General features: G+C 36.7%; 1 protein-coding gene across 2 annotated transcripts; it reads left to right on the top strand.

The window, feature by feature from the left end:
- The first annotated feature begins 14,282 nt into the window (after nucleotides 1-14,282).
- Nucleotides 14,283-18,970, top strand: LOC135628612 (phosphoinositide phospholipase C 6-like). Of its 2 annotated transcripts, none has more exons than XM_065135375.1 (9): nucleotides 14,283-14,766; nucleotides 15,541-15,737; nucleotides 15,997-16,132; nucleotides 16,207-16,443; nucleotides 16,624-16,787; nucleotides 17,102-17,219; nucleotides 18,015-18,167; nucleotides 18,233-18,319; nucleotides 18,497-18,970. In XM_065135375.1, exons 1-9 carry the CDS (start codon nucleotides 14,440-14,442, stop codon nucleotides 18,788-18,790), a joined length of 1,713 nt encoding a protein of 570 aa, XP_064991447.1. In that variant the 5' UTR covers nucleotides 14,283-14,439; the 3' UTR covers nucleotides 18,791-18,970. The 2 variants fall into 2 exon arrangements, with proteins under 2 accessions (XP_064991447.1, XP_064991449.1); XM_065135377.1 differs by having other exon boundaries at nucleotides 14,347-14,766; nucleotides 18,003-18,167.
- Nucleotides 18,971-21,171: the final 2,201 nt, after the last annotated feature.

The following is a 21,171-nucleotide window of genomic DNA, read 5'->3' as shown; positions in this document are numbered from 1 at the left end:
TACTCTACAAATGCAAAGATACAAATCAAACGATCACCATGCTTTGATCCAAATTGTCTTTTTTCCTATGCATAATATATTATTCTTCTCTTTTGCATATTTTCGTTTCCACATTCACTTAATAACTTTTATATCCAAGAAATATGATTCACTTATATTTTTTAATTAATATTTTGATGTGCATATATTAAATATTCTCTCTTTGCTATATATATTTTTTTAATTCTAGATTCATATGATGATCGTATCGGTAAGATTATTCCTTTGCGAGATTGAGACAATAATTTATACAAGTTTGGCACTAGAAACTTCTCAAATGTAAGATGTATGCCAAACCTAAACATAACCTTGGAACGGCGTCACATGCCGTGAGTCCGTACAGTTTGGTCACCGCTCGCATGTAAGATATAAGCCAGCTAATTGCCCAAGTAGTCGGCAACTATTGACGGACCATTTATGATCGACCTTTGTTCGCAGATATAAAAGCCGACTCCCTGATCAACATCAAAGGGGGAAGAACTTCGAGCACTCAACTCTCCCAAACTCCACTCGACACTAATTTAAGTTTTGAAGGGGTTGAGTCAGGAAATCCCCCTCCCAACTTCAACCTATGTGCATAAACTTCGACGACAAAAGAGCAGACAACTCGCTAAGGAAGAAGATACTTAGGAGATAAGGTTCGAACCCAACCAAACCGATGTATACTTGTACCATCCAAACATTCACATGGATAACTTTACATCGGGGATTGGACCAAATCGTGTTGACACCTTGGTCATGACATAAAAGTTCCCCAACATTATCGTAGCAAAGTACATGAAGCAAGGAATTGAATGACAATAAGAACAACCTTGTTAGCTAGAGAAAGCAAGCAACCACGGTTTCGAGTAGTAGCAGCATATCGAGTATGAAATAGCTCAGCGAAGTTGGATACTTGTAAAAACATCCAGCTACTACTTCAAATACTAACCTAACACTATCCCTATATCACCTGACGATTTTTGAGTTGCCATATAACTAACTTAATTGTTACGACATTTAGAACCATACTAATACTTTTTTGGGGGGCTCACTCAAAATAGATAAATTTTTACAAGCCTTCGTTAAAATATGTATTAATTTTGATTATTTTATTTTATTTGATAGATTCACTCAAAATAGATAATTCTTTATGATCTTTGTATGAATTAATCTTAATTATTTTGGTTAGAGATAACAACTCGCGGATTGCTTATACACTTGAAAACAAATAAATGCATGCAAACAGAAGAAATCTGAGTCCGATCCAAATTCTAAGACCTCGATCACTACTAATCAACTTCTTGTCTGTGTGTCCCATCCCAACATTCTCTTATGATGTCGCCACTTATGGGGATATAAAACGGAATAACTTTTATATAGGTACAAATACTAGTAGGCTATGATATACAGTGAAATTAAATGAAATCACAATCAAATATAACACCAAGATATACATGGAAAACCCCTCTAATGTGAAGGGTAAAAACCACGGGGCAAACTAGAGATAATCCACTATGAGAATAATGAATATACAAATCTCAATCTCTTGCCCTAAACCCTAGCAACAATCACAAGTGAACAACTTCACAAGAGAACAACTGAGATACAAGGATCACGTCACTGTCTATGATATCTAAAACCTCCCCAAGTAATCACAGCAAGAGTCTACTGTAGATTTGATCTAACCTGAGATGAGAACACTACTAGATGATTGAGAACAACCTCTCTGCGTTGTCCTTGTCTTCTTCTCTTTCTTTCTCTTCCTTTTCTGTCTTGTTTTCCTCCTTTTCTTTAGAATCCCATGGATGTTTCCTTTTCCCACATTGCTACCCTATTTATGCATTTTTCTGCCTCCAAAACGTAGCCACCATACCCCAAGCCCACTATGGGCTGCCCAAGCCCACTATGGGCTAAATTTGTGGGCTGTCAGCCCAACAACCTCCCCCTTCAGCCCATAAGGGAGGCTATCCCATGACTCCTCAATGTGAAGCCATGCCGACCAACTGTCGGCATATCTCATGTCTTTCTTTTGGTAAAGTTTTTGTCAATATGTCTACTTTATTGTCACCTATGTGAATTTTCTGAAGCTACAACTGCTTCTCTTCAAATACATTTCAAATCCAGTGGTATCTGACATCTATATGCTTTGACTTTGAATGAAACATTGGGTTCTTACATAAATGGATGGCACTTTGGCTATCACAATGCACCACATAATTTTTCTGTTTCAGCCTCAATTCTTATAAGAATTCTTTCATCCATAACATTTCTTTGCATACCTCTGTAGCAGCAATATATTTTGCTTCTGTGGTGGAGAGAGTAATACACCTTTGCAACCTGGATTGCCATGACACAGCTCCCCCTGCAAAAGTAAGTACATAACCTGAAGTAGACTTTCTCGTATCTATATCTCTTGTCATATTTACATCTGTGTAACCTGTCAACACATGTGGTCTACCTCCAAAGCTTAAACAAACTTTAGAGCTCCCTCTGAGATATCTAAAAATCCACTTCACTACTGTCTAGTACTCTTTGCCTGAATTACAAGAAATCTGCTAGTAACACCAACTGCATATGCGATGTCTGGCCTCGTACATACCATTGCATATATTAAACTTCCAACTACTGAAGCATAAGGAACCTTTTGCATTTTCTCCTTCTCCTCATCACTTGACGGACTCTGTTTTGAGCACAACTTAAAATGACCTACAAGAGGAGAATCAACTAGTTTTGCATTGCTCATACTGAATCTTTCCAATACCTTCTCGATGTATTTCTCCTATGACAACCAAATCTTTTTATTTTTCCTATCACAGGAAATCTGTATACCTAGTATTTACTTTGCTGGCCCATGTTCTTCATTGCAAAAGAATAAGTATGCTTCTAAGGTCCTTCTTCAATTTATAAATTTTAGATATATCTTTTCCAAGAATAAGCATGTCATCAACATAAAGTAAGAGAATAATAAAATCCTCACCAAACCATTTGATGTACACACAATGATATGAAGTCGTTCTTTTATATCCATTTTCTATCATAAATGAATCAAACTTTCTGTACCACTATCTTGGAGCTTGCTTTAGCCCATACAAGCTCTTCTTTAATTTACAGACAAAGTTCTCCTTACCTTTAACTTTAAAGCCTTCTAGTTGCTCCATATAAATTTCCTCCTCCAAATCCCCATGAAGGAAAGTTGTCTTCACATCTAACTGCTCAACCTCCAAGTCCTGGCTAGCAGCAATACCTAACTGCTCAACCTCCAAGCCCTGGCTAGCAGCAATACCAAGAGCAACGCGAATAGAAGACATTTTAACAACAGGAGAAAAAATCTCTTCAAAGTCAATACCTTTCTTTTGACCAAAGCCTTTCACAACCAATCTAGCTTTGTACTTTGGTTGAGAACAATATTCTTGAGTCTTCAACCTGAAAACCCACTTGTTCTTCAAGGCCTTTATTCCATTTGATAGTAGCACCAAATCATAAGTGTGGTTCTTCTGAAGAGCATTCATCTCTTCCTGCATAGCAACTAACCACTTCTCTTTCTACTCACTTTCAACTGCTTCCTAGTAACTCTTTGGTTCATCTGCATCAGTAAGCATTGTTGAATCTCGTATTTTGATGATGAAACCACTTGATATGTGTTTATGATTTAAATTACATTTTGAGTGATGCAGGTCTACTCGATCAGGATTAGACAATTAACGCAGGAGGAATTGACGTTGCACCGGAAGAGATCACGTCAAGATATTGGATGGCTGAATGCTTCGGACGTCGGGCATCGGGCCAAGGAGAGCGAAATTGTGCCAAGGATATCGGGGTTGCGGAGGTCAACCGCCGATTGGGCAACAAGCCGCAATAGAGGATGATGCACCGAAGAATCGGACGAAGCGCCAACCAATGACGTGCCGGGCAACAGAATGTCAATTCACGTTGTAATAATTATCTAGATCGGAGTTGAGTTTTGGTTTGTGTGTGCAGGATTAACTACGATAACGATGAAGACATAAAGCGAAACAAAGTGCTGGAGTCAAGCACGAAGGATTCGTTGGGAGTTCGAGAGTTCGACGGAAGTCCGAAGGTTCGTCGGGAATGCTGCCGGAACTAGCCGAGAATGAGTAGGGAGATTGCCGAAGGGTTTTTTGGAAGCTCGTCGGAAGGTTCGTTAGAAGTTCGCGGAGCTCACCAAGAAAGATCAGAGCTTACCAAAGAAGCTCGTTGCAACTCGCCAAGATCAAATCGTGAAGTCTAGGAGCTTGCCGGGAGTCCGCAGAATGGTTTCCGAGAGTTTATCGGAAGACCGTCGTAAGTTTGCCGGAAGCTCGCCGGAAGAAGTCTTGACTTACGGACTTTGTAATAGCTTAGAAAATGTCTTTAAATTCATAGTTAGCATATTAATTAGGGTTAGGATTAGGTGTTAATCCTATAACCCAAATAGGGGCCAATTGGGCCCGAGTTCGGACTGGTTTGGGCCAAGTTTGGAGCCCAACCAGTGAGCTGAATTGACCTAGGCGGTGGCACCGCCTAGGCTGGGCAGTGGCACCGCCAGCATCAAGAACATAAGAGAATTCAAATTTTTGGAGCCCAAATTTGAATCCTCTTGAGGCCTATAAATACCCCTCAAGTCTCAGCTGAGAACACAACTTTTTGAGCAGCAATTGTTTGAGAGAAAGGTCTTAGAAAAGTCTTTGCTAGTCTTGTTTTCAATTTGCTAGTGTTCACCTCCTTCTTTTTTGCTGAAAATCTGTAAGAGAGTGAATCGCTTATAAAAAGTTGTAAGAGGGGTATTTGCCCTTCCATTTCAAGAGATTTGCTAGTGGAAGGTGGGAGCCTCATCGAAGAGGGGCCTCGCAAGTGGATGTAGGTCATTTGACCGAACCACTGTAAAATCGACGTGATTTCTGGTTTGCATTTACTTATTGTCATTTACATTACTGCAAACCATTTGCACTTTAATGCTCTACTTCTTTGTCTCCGTCTTACTTATCTCTTCAAGTTAAAACGCATTCGAAACGGTTTCAAACGAAAACGTTACTTTTATCGTACAAAATTTTCGAAAGTGTTTAAATCGTCAAAAGTTTATCACACTTTACCACTGCACTAATTCACACCCCCCCCCCCCCCCTCTTAGTGTCGCTTCGATCCTAACAAGCATCACATACTCATATGTAGAGTATCTTCTAGAAGGTTGACGTTGTCTAGAAGATCTTCTCAAATGAGGTTCTACGGGAAGTTGCTCTCCAACTTCTTCTTGCTCAACATGTCCTGCAGGTAGATCAACATCAGGCTCTACACTATCTTCCTACACATCTCCCCCATCACCCTGATATACTGGAGGAGTAATTGGGTCACAATCTGCTAATCCTTTTGCAGAAGTATTGGCTGGTGCCTTCTTCTTCAAATCTTCAAAAGTTTGATCTTCAAAGAAGACAATCTCTGCTTCTAAACACCTTCTGCTTTTCTGGATCCCAAAGCCTGTAACCAAAATAATCATGTGAGTAGCCAAGAAAAATACATTGTTTAGACTTACCATCCAGCTTGGACCTCTCATTATCTAGAACATGTGCAAATGCACGACATCCAAACACTCTTAAATGCTTATAGGAAACATATTTTCCTAACCATACATGCTCTGCAACATCACTATCTAGGGTTGTACATGGTGATAAGTTGATCACATCAACTGCAGTCCTCAAAGCTTCATCCCAAAACCTTTTGGGTAGCTTGGCCTGTGAAAGGATACATCTGATGTTTTCCATGATGGTGCGGTTCATCCTCTCTGCAATTGCATTATGCTAAGGTGTACCAGGAACTGTCATCTCATGTTGGATCTCATGTGACTTGCAATAGTCATTAAACAATCTTGTATACTCACCACCATTATATGATCTTATACATTTCAATTTCCTTTCTGTCTCCCTTTCAACCCTGGCATGAAACTCTTTGAAGACATTAATCACCTGATCTTTAGTCTTCAAAGCATAGGCCCAAACTTTCCTGAAAAAATCATCTATAAAAGTGACAAAATAAAGTGCACCACTTATACCAAGAACATCAACATATCCACCAGGAGTTTTTGTCCTCAAAGGACCACATACATCTGTATAAACACGGTCTAAGGCATGCATTTTTCTAGACAAAGCAGGACTAGCAAATGAAACTCTATGTTGTTTACCTGTCAAACAATCAATACAAGGGTTCAGATGTATATCTCTGAGGTCTAGTAATACTTCTCTCTTGGAAAGAGCTTGCAGCCCCTTCTCGCTCAAGTGTCCCAGTCGCCTATGCCACAACTCCATGCTGAAGTCTTTTTTTGTAGCATTTAACTGCTCACCATAAGCTTTAGTCTGCAACCTGTACAAAGTATGACATTTCTTTCCATTAGCTATAACAAGAGAACCCTTACTGAGCTTCCATTACCCTTTGTGAAATCTGCTATCATAGTCTCCATCATCTAGCCTTCCAACTGAAATTAGATTCAGCCTCAAGTCAACCACATGCCTCACATCCTTAAGCACTAACTTGCAGCCAAGGTTGGTCTTTAAATGGATATCACTCATGCCTATGATGTTTGCTGTGCCATAGTTGCCTATCTTGATAACACCAAAATTTCCAGACCTGTATGTAGCAAAAAACTCCCTCTATGGTGTAGCATAATAAGAAGCACATATGTCAACCACCTACTTAAGATCCTGATACACACAAGAAAAAATATCATTAAAAGGAGATAAAATCAAATAATCACCGTCCTGCATTGTAGTTGTGATATTATCTTTTGACTTTATAGACTCCACTTCTTTTCCCTTTTTCTTGCTCTTCTTAGGTTGCTTACATTGGTTCCTATAATGTCCTTTCTCACCATAATTATAGCAAACAATATCTTTTCTTAATCTTGACTTGCTTCTACCCATGCGTGAATTGCTTCTAGACTTTGACCTTCCTCTATTCTCTGAGACAAGTGCCTGTGAATCATTCTGAGATGTTGTCGAACTCTTTCTTCTCAACTCCTCATTCAACAAACTGCTTGTTACTTGACTCATAGTGACAACACCATCTGGCACAGAATTACTGAGGGAAATCACCAGTGTCTCCCAACTTTCTGGTAATGAATTGAGAAGTAACAATGCCTGCAACTCATCATCAAGAGACATTTTCATAGAGGATTACTGGTTAGTAATACTTTGCATTTCATTCAAATGTTCAGCAATAGAGGCACCCTCTTTATATTTTAGGTTCACAAGTTTTCTGATCAAAAAAGCTTTATTGCTAGTTGTTTTTCTTTCATAGAGACTTTCCAACTTTTTCCAAAGAGAATATGCAGAAATTTCAGTAGAAACATGGTGAAAGACACTATCATCAAGCCATTGTCGAATAAATCTAATTATTTTTCAATCTAACCTCTTCCACTCATCATCTGTCATAGTTATGGGTTTTGCACTATCTCCCTACAAAGGTTCATACAAATCTTTGCAATACAAGAGATTTTTCATTCTTGGTTTTCATATCAACCAATTGTTTCCATTTAAACTAATCATGCGAGAAACATTACTAGCCTCGATGTTCAAATATAAAATTAAATCACCAAAACCCTTGCTTTGATACTAGTTGATGGGGATATAAAACAGAATAACCTTTGTATATGAACAAATACTAGTAGGCCATGATATGTAGCAGAATTAAATAAAATCACAATCAAATAGAATACCAAGATATACGTGGAAAACCCCTCTAATGTGAAGGGTAAAAATCACAGGGAAAACTAGAGATAATACACTATGAGAATAATGAATATACAAATCTAAATCTCTTGCCCTAAACCCTAGCAACAATCACAAGAGAATAACTGATATACAAGGATCACGTCACTATCTACGATATCTCAAACCTCCTCAAGTAATCACAGTAAGAGTCTATTGTAGATTTGATTTAACCTGAGATGAGAACACTGTTAGATGATTGAGAACAGCCTCTCTGCGTTGTCCTTATCTTCTTCCCTTTCTTTCTCTTTCTTTTCTGTCTTGTTTTCCTCTTCTCCCACGTTGTTACCCTATTTATGTTTTTTTTTACCTCCAAAACACGGTCACCATACCCTCCTAATGTTAATTAGGATTAGGTTAAGAAGGAATGAGTTGTGGACTATCCAAATCTACTATGGGCTGAATTTGTGGGCTATCGGCCCAACACCCATTACGAGATTCTTTACGAGAGCCGTATTCATTAGTACTTTAATTTGATGATATCCGACTGACACGTACTCATCCCTAAAACGAACAAACACGGGCTCCTCAACTTATAAGCTTCGCTTTGTTGCATGCGAATCGAAATTTTATGCACTCACATCGAGATCGAGAGAGAGAGAGAGTGTGTGTGCGTGTGTAAAAGTGTTAGGCTCGGTTGGTGGAGAGACGAAAGAGCAACGCATTTAATCCTGAATTCGAATTAAAATTAGGATAGGATAAAAACCAGAATAATGATGATTTATTGGTTTCAAAACGAACCCAAAGACGTCTGACGATTTAATTTAAAATTGATGGCTCCGATTTTGGTTTAAACTTTTTTTTTGAAAAAAAATTCGATCAAATAGGTTATTAATCGATCAGTTTGTCTCTCTCAATAATCATATAAATAAATGACTATATTCACGGATATTTTAATTATTTTATAATTAAAAATCTAAAAAAAAATAGATTTATCCCTTTCAATAAATAATAATAACTAGTTTTGAAGGAAAAAAAATTCAAAAATCCTATAAATACCCCTCAAATCTCTCATTCTTCATCGTCGTATCCTTGATTAAGCACTTGTTAAAGTTTAAATACTCTTAAACTCTCTTAAGCTCTCTTCTTGATCTGATAGCAACTGGGAGCCACTAGTTGAGGAGGCTTTTGAAAATTTAATCATGAAAACTCAAGAAAGTCCAAGGAAATCGATATGCCAATGAAACTTAAGTCGGACATCTTGAAGCTACACTTCAACAAGGTTTGAAACACTGATGACTTGTTCCATGCAATTGCTTGCTACGATCGAAATTTTAAATTCAAAGGAGGAGGATACGAAACATTCTAAAAATATATTAAGAAAAAATATCAAACACAAATCAGAGCGATGTCAAATGCAATTTTTGAGGTCACCTACTTCTCCCACTTTTTATTTTTTTATTAAAAAAATCATGACGCATTAGCTAGATTAATTTTCATTGAGTAGCAATTATCTTTTATTTTCATTGAAAAGTTGAATTTGTTGAATATTATTAAGAGGCTTTAAATCTCATCTCTTTCTTATACCACTTTTACTTGTACTCTACATAATCTAAAAAAAGAAAAGATATTTACAAGAAAAGTTTTGAACTTTGAATGATAGTGTTTCTAATTGTGTTGATATTTAGAGTCATCATCGCTAGCAAATGCACTCTTATTGAGAATCACTTATCATTAGATAGACAATAATTGGACGATATAAAAATAAATTATTATTTTTAGAGTTTTCGATGAATGACATATAGTTGATAATATTTATAGAATGATGAAAATAATTTTAGAATAATATTATTTTTTAAAATTTTCTGTTGGTTTTGATAATGTAGTGTCATATATGTTAGGACTCTAGCTAGAAGATACCTAATTGAGAGGGGTATTCATGTAAAATCTACCTAAGTCGATCCCTATTAAAGAGATGAAGAGGCCGACTAGGGTTTGGAGGTTATTTCTTAGAGAAGAATTATGAGTTGTAAAGGAATATGAGTTTTGAGTAGGAGTTTTAATTGAGTATGAGTCTTATTAGGAGTTATGGTTTAGAAACCCTATAAATAACTATGTATTCATCATCTTTTAATAAGTAATAGATGAATCTTTTCTGCAGTCTTTGAGTAGTAATTTGGAAGAAGCAACCCCTATAGGAGGTTGATCCCCTAAAAAAATCAACCTCAAGCTTAGAATATATAAGGATTCTTAACAATATACCCTTCTATCGTAAAATTATAAGAAATTTGTCAACCTTGGTATCTTTTTTTTCATCTTATATGTACTTGTCACGTTTTGAATTATTTATATAAAAAAAAGGGACTTCTTTAGATCTTATGAAATTTTTCTTTCTTTCTCTTATTAAATAAGCTATTTCATTCTTACGTTATCATCCGCAAGTAATGAAAGAATAGGCCAGATTTTACATATTAAATGACAAAAGACCCTAAACATTTTTTGGGGATATCTTTACCGGATGAAATTCTATACATTAATTGCTTAAAAATATTTTGAATATTAAAAAAATTATATCCACAACATTGGAATTTGTGTAAAGAATCTTAGAAATTTTAAAAGTTTTAATAATGTAACATACAATTTGTATGGTGTTTATTATTGGACTGCACATTCATTTTTTTAGTTGTCTCTATTAATATTGTTAGTGAATTAGAAGAATATCAATATGATAATAATGGCTAGGAAATCAAAATGGATATTTAAATTATTTTTATGAAATTTTATTTAGTTGCATGTATTTTTTTATACTCATACTAATCTAAATGGATTATGTGATTATTAATGTATTAAGAGTAAATATTGATATTGATGATAAAATTAGATATATTAAAAAAATAATCATTAACTAACTTATATAACCATTATTGTGCTAATAATTATAGTAGACGATATGACACATTCGGTCCTTCTCCATCTACGGATCAAGTTAGTCTGGGGAGATTATTACAACGACAAAGAAATCCAAGAGGATCATTAGAACTCCATATGTATCTAATAATTTTTTTGAGTTTAGTGATAACACTATAGGTATGGAATTTTCTATTCCGCTATGATGAACACATTGTAAGATAAGATAAGACGATGCAAGTCAGATGAAAGGTGAATTAAACATGAGCAAATATATAGAATATTGAAAGCAGGTATAGGTTGGTAAATTATTATCAATTTTAATTTAAATATTTTGAGTTTCAGACTCAATAAACTAATAACATCAGAACCTACCTATATAGCATTATTAGGCATGATAAAAGGCTCGAATAAAAAAAAAATACTCATGAATAAGACTAAAGAATATGTCACGATATAGAGTCATATGACTTTGGTAAGAATTAATAAATCAAATAATTTTGTTGATACATTCGAATCTGAATTAAATTTATTGCCATAACCCCCAAAATTCACGGGTTCATAAAAAGATTGAACTATTTAAACCCTGATCATAAGCAAATGGACAATGCCTCCTATGCATCATCGTATTAAAATTTAATTATACGATATATTGTTCTTGACGAAAACGATTGTCTCATACATATACTAGCAGCTAAAGCTTGATTTCGAGCACATTTGGAGTGGGGGAAGCAAGAACAACAAAAAAGTCAAATATCATGGGAATCTCCAAAATTCTTGTTCCTTCTCCATAGTGCAAGAGAATCAATTCCTTTTGAGAAGATATTGCTACATGTCTTTGAGTCCCATAATGTACTTGATTTGTTTAAGCGGATCAAATAAAAATATCCAACTCTGTTATCCTCCTTCTCATCATTGCGTCTGAAACGAATTCCACCGACTCCATTCATAAAGAGAGCTAAATGGATTCCTCCAAAACCGCATATATTGGCCTTTTTCTTAATTCTCGATCATCCATTTGATTTGGTCAAATCAACTCATTTAATATATAAACATCCCTGATTGGAAGGTTCATCGAAGTTACTATATCCAATTTTAATTATCTTAGTCTCAAAATCTTACTATAAATATGTTGACTAGCTTAATTGATAAATAATATTTTTAACCTATATTAATAAGATTTTAATATTAAATTTCACCTTCCACACTTAATTTAAATTATATATTTGCTTTTTTTTTTTTCCTTAGAAGCATGCATACAAGAGAATTAATGTATCATTTTGTATTATCTAATATCATTATATAAGATTATTAAGAATTTAACAATGAATAATATTTTTAGGGGCATCAAGCTATATGATTTAAAAAATATTTTATATTATCTAATATCTTTATATATTATAATATTTTTCTTTAAATAAATCTTACTAGGGTGAATTATAGAAAAATTCAGTCGGATGCTTGCGGGTTGACGTTTGGTTATTGATTCAGTGCAATCGGTAGGATAATCTATCTATAAATCGATCGAAATGTACAACGAAACTAATTATAAATATCCTTATAATTAATTATCTTTAGTATTTTAATCCTTAAACTCTCGATAATTATATTGAAATCCTTATACTTTTAAATTTATCTTTTAAATTTGTCTTTTGAAAAATTCAAAAGATATCCATAGGACAATCAATCTATAAATGGATCCTAATTATAGATATCCTTATAATTAATTATCTTTAATATTTCAGTCCTTAAACTCTCAATAGTTATATTGGAATACCTATACTTACAAAATTAAAATATTTAATCTCGTTTTTCCTCACGTGTCAATTTTATTGATAGAAATATCACACGTGCTTAGTGGTAAATCAAAGTGAGATAGAGATAAATCTTATGATATTTTTGTCAACAAAATCGACAACATGAGAAAAAAATAAAATTAAATATTTCACTTTTATAAGTATAAAAATTTTAATATAATTTTTAAAAATATAAAAATTAAAATATTAAACATAACTAATTATAGAGGATAATATGTAATTAGCCCCCCTAAATGTTAAACCTAACCATTGATTACCTTAATGATTTAAGAGCTCCATATTATTGTTTAATTATTAACTAACTCTCAGTAAATAGTATTTTTTTTATTTGCAACCTCGGCTTCTCCTTATATTCAGATTCAAATCTATTATCGTTCTTGCAAAAGAATTCAACACTAATTCAAGATCTGCTTTAATAAATTAAAATCATGACATGCAGTAAAAGAAAGAAAAATGCTAAAAATATATGATGATGCACGATAAGATATGAAGATCGAAAGACTTGATAATATTTAAATTTAGCATCTTAAATTTTTTGAGTTATATCGGAACTCAAAAAACTCTATGTATATTAGTTCTTATCCATTTGACTCAAACTAGACTTAATTCAAAATATAAATGAAATAAAAACCAATGAACAAAATAGAAAGAATTAATAGCATCTTGAGACAATTCGACGAACTGAAACAGAAGGGAAGATATAATATTTCATAACTCAATTTTATCTTATTGAGGAGTCTCGAGGAAGAATAAGTTAGTCTCAAGTGAGAATCGCATGACGCTTGTTTGATGACATCAAAGATGATATATATATACTCTTCCATGCTTTTTCTCCACGAGACACACACTTATGCTTTATTAATTCTCGGCATCAACTTCTCTTGTCCCCCATTTATATGCTTCTTCTTCCCAAAGCCTCATATAAAGAAATACAAGTTGGATCTTTACTTACCTATTTGTCTATCTCATGCGATCAACTTTAATAATAATAATAATAATAATGATGACGACGATGATATCATAAATTCTTAATTTTTATCATCATCATCATCAACAAGAAACATAAAATTACTTATCGATTTCATCTTTTCTAAATATAATATTTTTTTTTCTTTCTCAATTTATGATCTTTAATTATTGACAAAATAAATCATCTGTTTAAAAAGCATTGTCATGACATAATAATAATATAATTTGCATCATGAATTCAATGAGATAAAGAGTGGGGGAATCGAGTTCTAAAGGTGGAGCCAATAAGAATGACGGGGCATCGCAAAGTGAGGAAGGGCACGCCTAACTCCAGTCGCATCCACGGCCGTCCAAGCGAAGAGATCAGTATGTGATTGTTATGATTTGCGGTGTCGATTGGAATTCTTCGTCTCGTGGGAGCAGCGGCGAATCGTATTCCCAACCACACCATCAGAAACTTCTCAGGTGTGTGTGTGTGTGTCGGTCAAAAAGTGGACTCACTGACTGCTCACAGAAAACAACACAATAATAAAATAATAATGAATTGTAGCAAAAAGCTTAAACGATGAAAAATGGAAATAGAAACTGTGCCCAAACAAACATATAATAAATAAAAAGCCTTTTTTTTTGTATCATCTATTCAAAAAATATTATAAACCTATACAAAACATAATATGATAAGAAATATTTAATACAAACTAATTTATTGAGAAGAAACTTACTTGACTTCTTCTAAGTTAAATAGTATTTCTAAAAAGGGATATAATGTTTTTGACACATCGATCGGATAGATATATTATGAGTCGATGAGAATCTGCTTTTGAAATATCCTATCAAAACACTGATACTGATAGCAGAAACAAAAATGGGACGTAAAACTAAATTCCAACAGTACCGCCCGTCCTCCGCAGCTATAAAGAGAAGGCGGTGGTGAAAACGGAGGGGCGGACAACCGTTTAAACTTACCCACGCAAAGAGAGAGAGAGAGAGAGGGAGGGAGGAAGGGGGACGCCGGCGGACGGCGCGGAGCGATGGGAAGCTACAAGTACTGCATTTGCTTCACGCGCAAGTTCGTGTGGAGAGCGGCGGCGCCACCGCCCGACGTGAGGCAAACGTTCGTAGAATACTCCGAGGGGGCCGCCCAGATGGGCCCCGACCAGCTACGGCGGTTCCTCGCCGAGGCGCAGGGCCAAGCGGACGCCACACTCGCTGATGCCGAGCGGATCATCGAGGTGCTCCTCCACCGCCGCCGCCGCTGCCACCACTTCCCCGCCATCCTCTCCCGCCCCGGAATATCCCTCGACGACTTCTTCCACTTCCTCTTCTCCGACGACCTCAACCCGCCAATCGGATCCCAGGTCGGTGCCGCTCTCCCCCAACACCCCAAGAGGACATTGTGGTCTCTGTTAATTCGTACTCGTTAGTGATTTGGCTTTCTCTCTGTTTGGTTGAAGATGAAACCTTGGATCATGCAAAATCGTTTCAATCTTCGCCGATTAGGAACGGCACTCGGTGGTGAAAGAGTCACTCGAGACCGAGTGCTTAAAGATTCTCTTCTAATTAAATGCTGTGTCCTGTGCAAGATTTTTCTTACGAGTTTGTCTCCATGACCATTATGTTTCTTCGGCTCTTGCAAAGATCGCATCTGTGGAGGGCCAAAACAGACAACTTTATTCACACTAGAAGAGGGAATTTTATTGTGGATCGAGCCCTTGATACCCCCCATGTTTGCCAAGGAACAACTTCTCTCTAGTGGCTCTAAATTTCACCCTCTGTCAGCTATTATGCTTGCCGAAATCTCAAAATAATCATCAAAAACCCAATTTTTTTTAGGGCTGCTTCTCTCTTTATTATTTATAAGCTTTCCATTAAATTCTGTTGTTCCAATTTATTTTATTTTATTTTATTTTCTGTATGGCAAGTCATAAATAACTTGTGTTTGATTGTCACTATGGAAATTGATGAACATATTGCTTCTCATGTAGATGTTTTTTGACATGGATTATGGGACATATAACACTTTGTTGTCTCCTCCTCTATTGGTCTGCTATAGTTTATATCTTGCAGTACGATTAGGATATCCAGAGTTATTTTGCTTGCATACAGTGCTTGACACCGCATCTTTCTTCCAGGTTCATCAAGACATGAGTCTTCCACTCTCCCATTACTACATATACACAGGCCATAACTCATACTTGACTGGAAACCAACTCAGCAGTGATAGCAGCGATATTCCCATTATAAAGGCATTGCAGAGAGGTGTAAGAGTTATTGAATTAGACATGTGGCCAAACTCTACCAAAGATGATGTTCTAATCTATCATGGAAGGTAAGACTTGATGCCTGCAACTACTGCTTGAATAGCACTAACAACAGCATGTGTTTGTTCTATCCTATGTCTGCAGTGTTAAGAATATTGTGCTGATGTAAATGCAACATGGAAGAAAAAGCGACATGAATGGAACACTGAAAAACCTTTCTTTTTGAAATTTTTAGAGAAACACTATGAATTTTTTTTTATAAACTTTACAAATCTGTCATGCTTAAAGAGTGTGTTAATTGTACTCGGGTTGCTTTTCTGTGCACAGGACATTAACTTCTCCGGTGGAGATGATCAAATGTTTGAGGTCCATTAAGGAGTTCGCCTTCTGTGCATCTTCATATCCTGTTGTCATCACTCTAGAGGACCACCTTACTCCAGATCTCCAAGCAAAAGTTGCTGAGGTGAGCAATGCTCGATGCTTAGATAAGGTTGTTCAGATCTTCATGTTTTAACTGTCAATTTAATTCATCTCTAGATGGTTACTCAAACATTTGGAGACATGTTATATTACCCCAAGTCAGATTCTCTCGAGGAATTCCCCTCTCCAGAATCTCTAAAGAACAGGATCATTATTTCCACAAAACCACCAAAAAAATATTTTGAATCAAAGACGGTTGAGGACAAGCAGGATGATCTTCAACAGGGTTCAAATGACGAAGCATGGGAAACCAACACTGCAGATCTACAAGCTCTACATGTCTCTCATGACAAGGTGCAACATTACTTTGATTAAACTTTTCTTGTGCCTTGGAGGTTTTTATCCATCAGCATGTATTTGCCTCTGCCTCTAAAACATGATTAACATGTATCAAAAGAACATCACCAGAATGATCATGATCAGAATGAAGCAAAATCTAATGATGATGATGATGATAAGCATGTATTTTAGCAGAATTCAGGTCCTGAGTATCGGCGCATAATTACTGTTCATGCTGGAAAACCTAAAGGTCGAACAAGAGATGCACTGAAGGCTGATACTGACAAAGTAAGGCGACTCAGTTTGAGCGAGCAACAGATTGAAAGGGCAGCAGAATTGTATGCACTTGATCTTGTAAGGTAAGTCCATATTTCTTTCTGAGAAACATCTACATTTGTGGATTTCATTTTAGTAATTCAAAACTGGTGAAGTAATATTCTCTTCTGGACATAAAGAAAAACAAAGAAAGCTGCTTCATAAGACAACTAAAAGTGATCTTTTGATCTTTTCTACCTTATATCATCTTCTGTTTTTCGAAAAATTAGGTGACTTGTTTCATGCAAGACCATCTTATACTGGAGATACAGAATCAACTGTTACGTAGCTTGTGTTTTTTTTGTTTGTGCATCTCATATCAATTGTGTTCACATTGTTCTGCTTGGATCTATACTAGATTCACTCAGAAGAATATTGTAAGAGTATACCCCAAGGGTACACGCTTTAACTCTTCTAACTATTGCCCCTTGCCTGGATGGCTGCACGGTGCACAGATGGTTGCACTCAATATGCAGGTTCGTTTCTATGCTTAATGTGCAAGCTGAACATTTACTTCCAAAGATATATGGTGCTAGCTGACATTATTTGTCTTCGGGTCAATGTCATCACTCATCAATACTACCTTTGAAGACTTGTCATATAATATCATATGATATGTGGTGCTAGCTTTATTGTCTGAATCTTCACATAATTTTCCACTTTTTATGTTATTGTATCCATCTTGACACAAATTATGTACTACATGAGTAGATTAATGGAACAGCATTAAGTCTCTGCAATGATCACTTTCTCCACAGCCATATTTTCTTCAGTTGCTCTACACTGGATGCATTTTCAAGATTAGAATCCAGATAACAAATTTCAGTATCAACAGGTTTTGGATCCTAGGTTCCATGTTTATGGTTTATATCTAAGAGACTGTAGGAGATAAGCAATGTGGCTTGTGATTAGAGTTTATGAGGATCACAGAAGGTTAGGCACAAGTAGTTCACCTAGAAAATTTACATCGAGCTCTCATGAAACATGTATTGAAAATTTTCCCATATAGCAGGCATTTTTTTCCAAGGATCATCTGCCTCTCCATTTTTAGGGTAAATTTTAGTGAATCCTTTGTGATTTCTGTCCCATGTTCAATCAGACAATTTCAAGGCACACAGCAATAAGTTTGAGTAAAGACTAATTGATGCATAAGTTTGAGTATGTAGACATAAATATATTGTGGTTCCATGCACATGATAAAAGAAATAACCACATGTAAATTTGAAACTTATATTTGGTTTTCCTATCCTCCTTACCAGTCCCTCTGGCAGGGGTATGGAAGGTCACTTTGGTTAATGCAAGGATTATTTAGGGCCAATGGAGGTTGTGGTTATGTAAGAAAACCTGATTTCTTGATGAACATTGGTCCACAAGCTGCAGTTTCCAATCCTGAAGCAAGCTTACCTGTGAAGATAACCTTGAAGGTAAGTGATGCAGAATTCTCTTAATCGCTATGCTCATTTTCCCAGCATTAATGAAGTTATGACAGGTTAAGATATACATGGGAGATGGCTGGCACAAGGATTTTAGTCGAACACATTTTGATGTCTATTCTCCTCCAGATTTCTATGCAAAGGTAAGACATATCTGATACTCCATTTGCATCAAAATACTTATCGAAATATTGAGCCCATGTGGAGTTGTGCTGCCTGCCAAATGACGGTTGCATAATCGATCAGTGAGCAAATTTTGAATTCCATCACCATATCATAAAAGCAGATGCTTATCCAACAACTTCTTTGCTGATTTCCAGGTAGAGATTGCTGGAGTTCCTGCAGATATCAAAACGAAGAGAACAAGGACAAGACAAGATGACTGGATGCCAGTTTGGGGAGAGGAATTCAGCTTCCCCCTAACCGTTCCAGAGTTGGCTTTGCTCAGGATTGAAGCCTGCGAGTACAACATGTCTGATATGGATGACTTTGGTGGACAAACATGCCTTCCGGTCTGGGAGTTAAAACCAGGAATCCGAGCTGTGCCACTTCATGATCGCAAGGGGAACAAGTACAACTCTGTGAGGCTGCTAATGCGATTTCAGTTTGTATGAACCTCATTTACTGGAAGTTTTGGTATGCAGATTGAGTTTTATATACACTCGCAACCTCTTATTTGTCTAAAATTATATGTAGTTCGTTATGGTTGTAGTATCAATCTCGTTGTATGTAGACAACAAAGAAAATTTATTTTGGGAATGGATGCAATTAACAAAGGTGTTTCCCCCTTTTTAACTTTTGTTTTTCTTCTTCAGTGGATTTCTGTAAACTTCCTCAAAATAGTTCACATCTTCTGTGAATGTGTGAAGTAAAAATGCCCGGATATTTGAGAATTTGAATATGGGGGATGAATTGTGAACCACGATGAATCAATGTTGAATGAACGAGGTATAAATAGGGAGTATTGTATTGTTTTAACTCAATGCATTCTTCTCCTTTGTATCAGAGCCATTTTCGCCTTAGGAAGGCTCTACTCTCCCTTCTGTAGCCTGTTAGGCATGTCTTCTGCACCTGACCTCCGACGATTCCCATCACCATGAACCCAGTTGCCGTATCTTTCTACCGCTGCATCTTATCGTCAAACACCTACGACTGTAGCGATATTGATCCTGCTACCATCATTTTCTTCCACTACCACTCTCGCTATTTCAGATCACATCCTTCACCACCACAAGAGCACATCAGCACCCCCACCTTTTTCTTACAGAGGCAGAGAAGTTCTCAAAGAACCTTCTCTCTCGATCTCACTCGCGGTCGCGTAGAAATCCGTCAGCAGAAAACCATTGCCGATCGGTCGCTCTGCGCCTGCAGCCTCGTCGGCTTCTTCCAAAACTGAAGTTGCAGCATCTCACTGACCTGCAAGCTGCAACACGCGACGGTGGTACCGCTGCTGTTGCAGTCATTGTTGCTTGCAGCAGCATCAACAACTACAACTGCATCGTGAACAGTGGCAGCATGGATCTCATTGCTTGCTTGCCATTAATGCCTCGGTGCAAGGTGCAGCAAACCTTTTGCTTGGAAAGTTGGCAAGTGATCGGTACAGGTGGCCTCAGTAGTTTTTTTTTACCCATCTATTTTTTTTACCCATCTAATTGTTGCATACTTCCACTTTTTCCACTTTGCTCCTATATATGTCCATGTCCTCATCTAACGTTCTAATTACTATTCCCGTAGGAAACCATAGTACCTTTTCCTCTACAGGCCTTATTTCTATTAATGCTGTCACTCTCATTTCCTTTAAATTATCCAATAGTAGCAACTACGCATCATGGCGTGCTCAATTCTCTAATCTACTATTTAGCTATGATCTTCTAGGATTTGTCGATGGCTCTCTTCGTTGTCCACCGGCGATGCTCAACATCTCAGGCACATCCAGCCCAGTACCAAATCCGGACCACAAACTATGGTTACGCTAGGATCGTCTCATCCTTCAAGCAATTCAAGCCTCGGTCGCTGGTTCCCTCGCCCCACTCATTTCTTCATGTGACACTGCTGTCGAAGCTTGGTGCAGGTTGCAAACCACCCTGGCCAATTATTCCCGCACTCGCATGCTTAGTCTTCTATCCAGTCTCATGAAGATAAAACAAGAGGGAAGTACTGTTGTTGATTATCTACATAACATAAAGATTATCATCGATAACTTGGCCTTGATAGGTCATTCCCTCAGTGATGAAGAAGTTACTGTCCATATCCTAAACGACCTAGGAGACGAGTACAAGGAATTGACAACAGCAATACGGACACGTGATTCACCAGTGTCATTTGAAGAACTCTGTGACAAGTTGACTAACTATGAGATATATCTCAAGCGTGAGGACAGATTGTCAAGACCATCCATTACAGCTTAAGTCAGTCAAAAACCTAAGAAGAAGAGCAACCAGTACAACAAGAGCTCCAAACAAACCTCCCCTCTTCAACCCTCTCAACATTTCAATTGCAACCATCAAGGCGACTATTTCAATTATCCTCATCCTTGGCGTCCTGATCACACAAATCAACAAAGAGTTGTCTGCCAGCTATGTGACAAAGTTGGCCACGCTACAAAAGTCTATAGAACTCGATCCAGACTTCCTCCTCCATCGCATTGGCCTCATGCAAATCTTACAGCTACTTCGACTACTGGTGATCAAAATTGGATTGTGGACTCTAGCGCATCTCATCACATCACCTCTGATTTATAAAACTTGTCCATCCACAACAACTATGGCGGAACTGAAGACATCATCATCGGTGATGGTAACGGACTCCCCATTACTTATACTGGTTCCACAATGCTTAATTCACATAGTACTTCATTTACGTTAAATGATGTTTTGTGTGCACCCCAAATCAAACGAAACCTCATTTCTGTTTCTCAATTCTGCAAATAGAATCATACATCAATTGAATTCTTTCCTAATTCCTTTCTTGACAAGGATTTAAACACGGGGGCATC

Source organism: Musa acuminata, chromosome BXJ3-1 (assembly GCF_036884655.1).
Source record: "Musa acuminata AAA Group cultivar baxijiao chromosome BXJ3-1, Cavendish_Baxijiao_AAA, whole genome shotgun sequence".
NCBI lineage: Eukaryota > Viridiplantae > Streptophyta > Magnoliopsida > Zingiberales > Musaceae > Musa > Musa acuminata.
The sequence above is the reverse complement of the archived record's forward strand: the minus strand, read 5'-3'. Positions and strand labels throughout refer to the sequence as shown.

Excerpts from the sequence above, each read along its gene's own strand:
- LOC135628612 (XM_065135377.1), top strand. The coding sequence starts at position 14,440 with ATGGGAAGCTACAAGTACTGCATTTGCTTCACGCGCAAGTTCGTGTGG. Across the intron at positions 16,133-16,206 it reads TCCAAGCAAAAGTTGCTGAG|ATGGTTACTCAAACATTTGG; the intron begins GTGAGCAATGCT and ends ATTCATCTCTAG. Across the intron at positions 17,220-18,002 it reads TGGTTGCACTCAATATGCAG|TCCCTCTGGCAGGGGTATGG; the intron begins GTTCGTTTCTAT and ends CCTCCTTACCAG.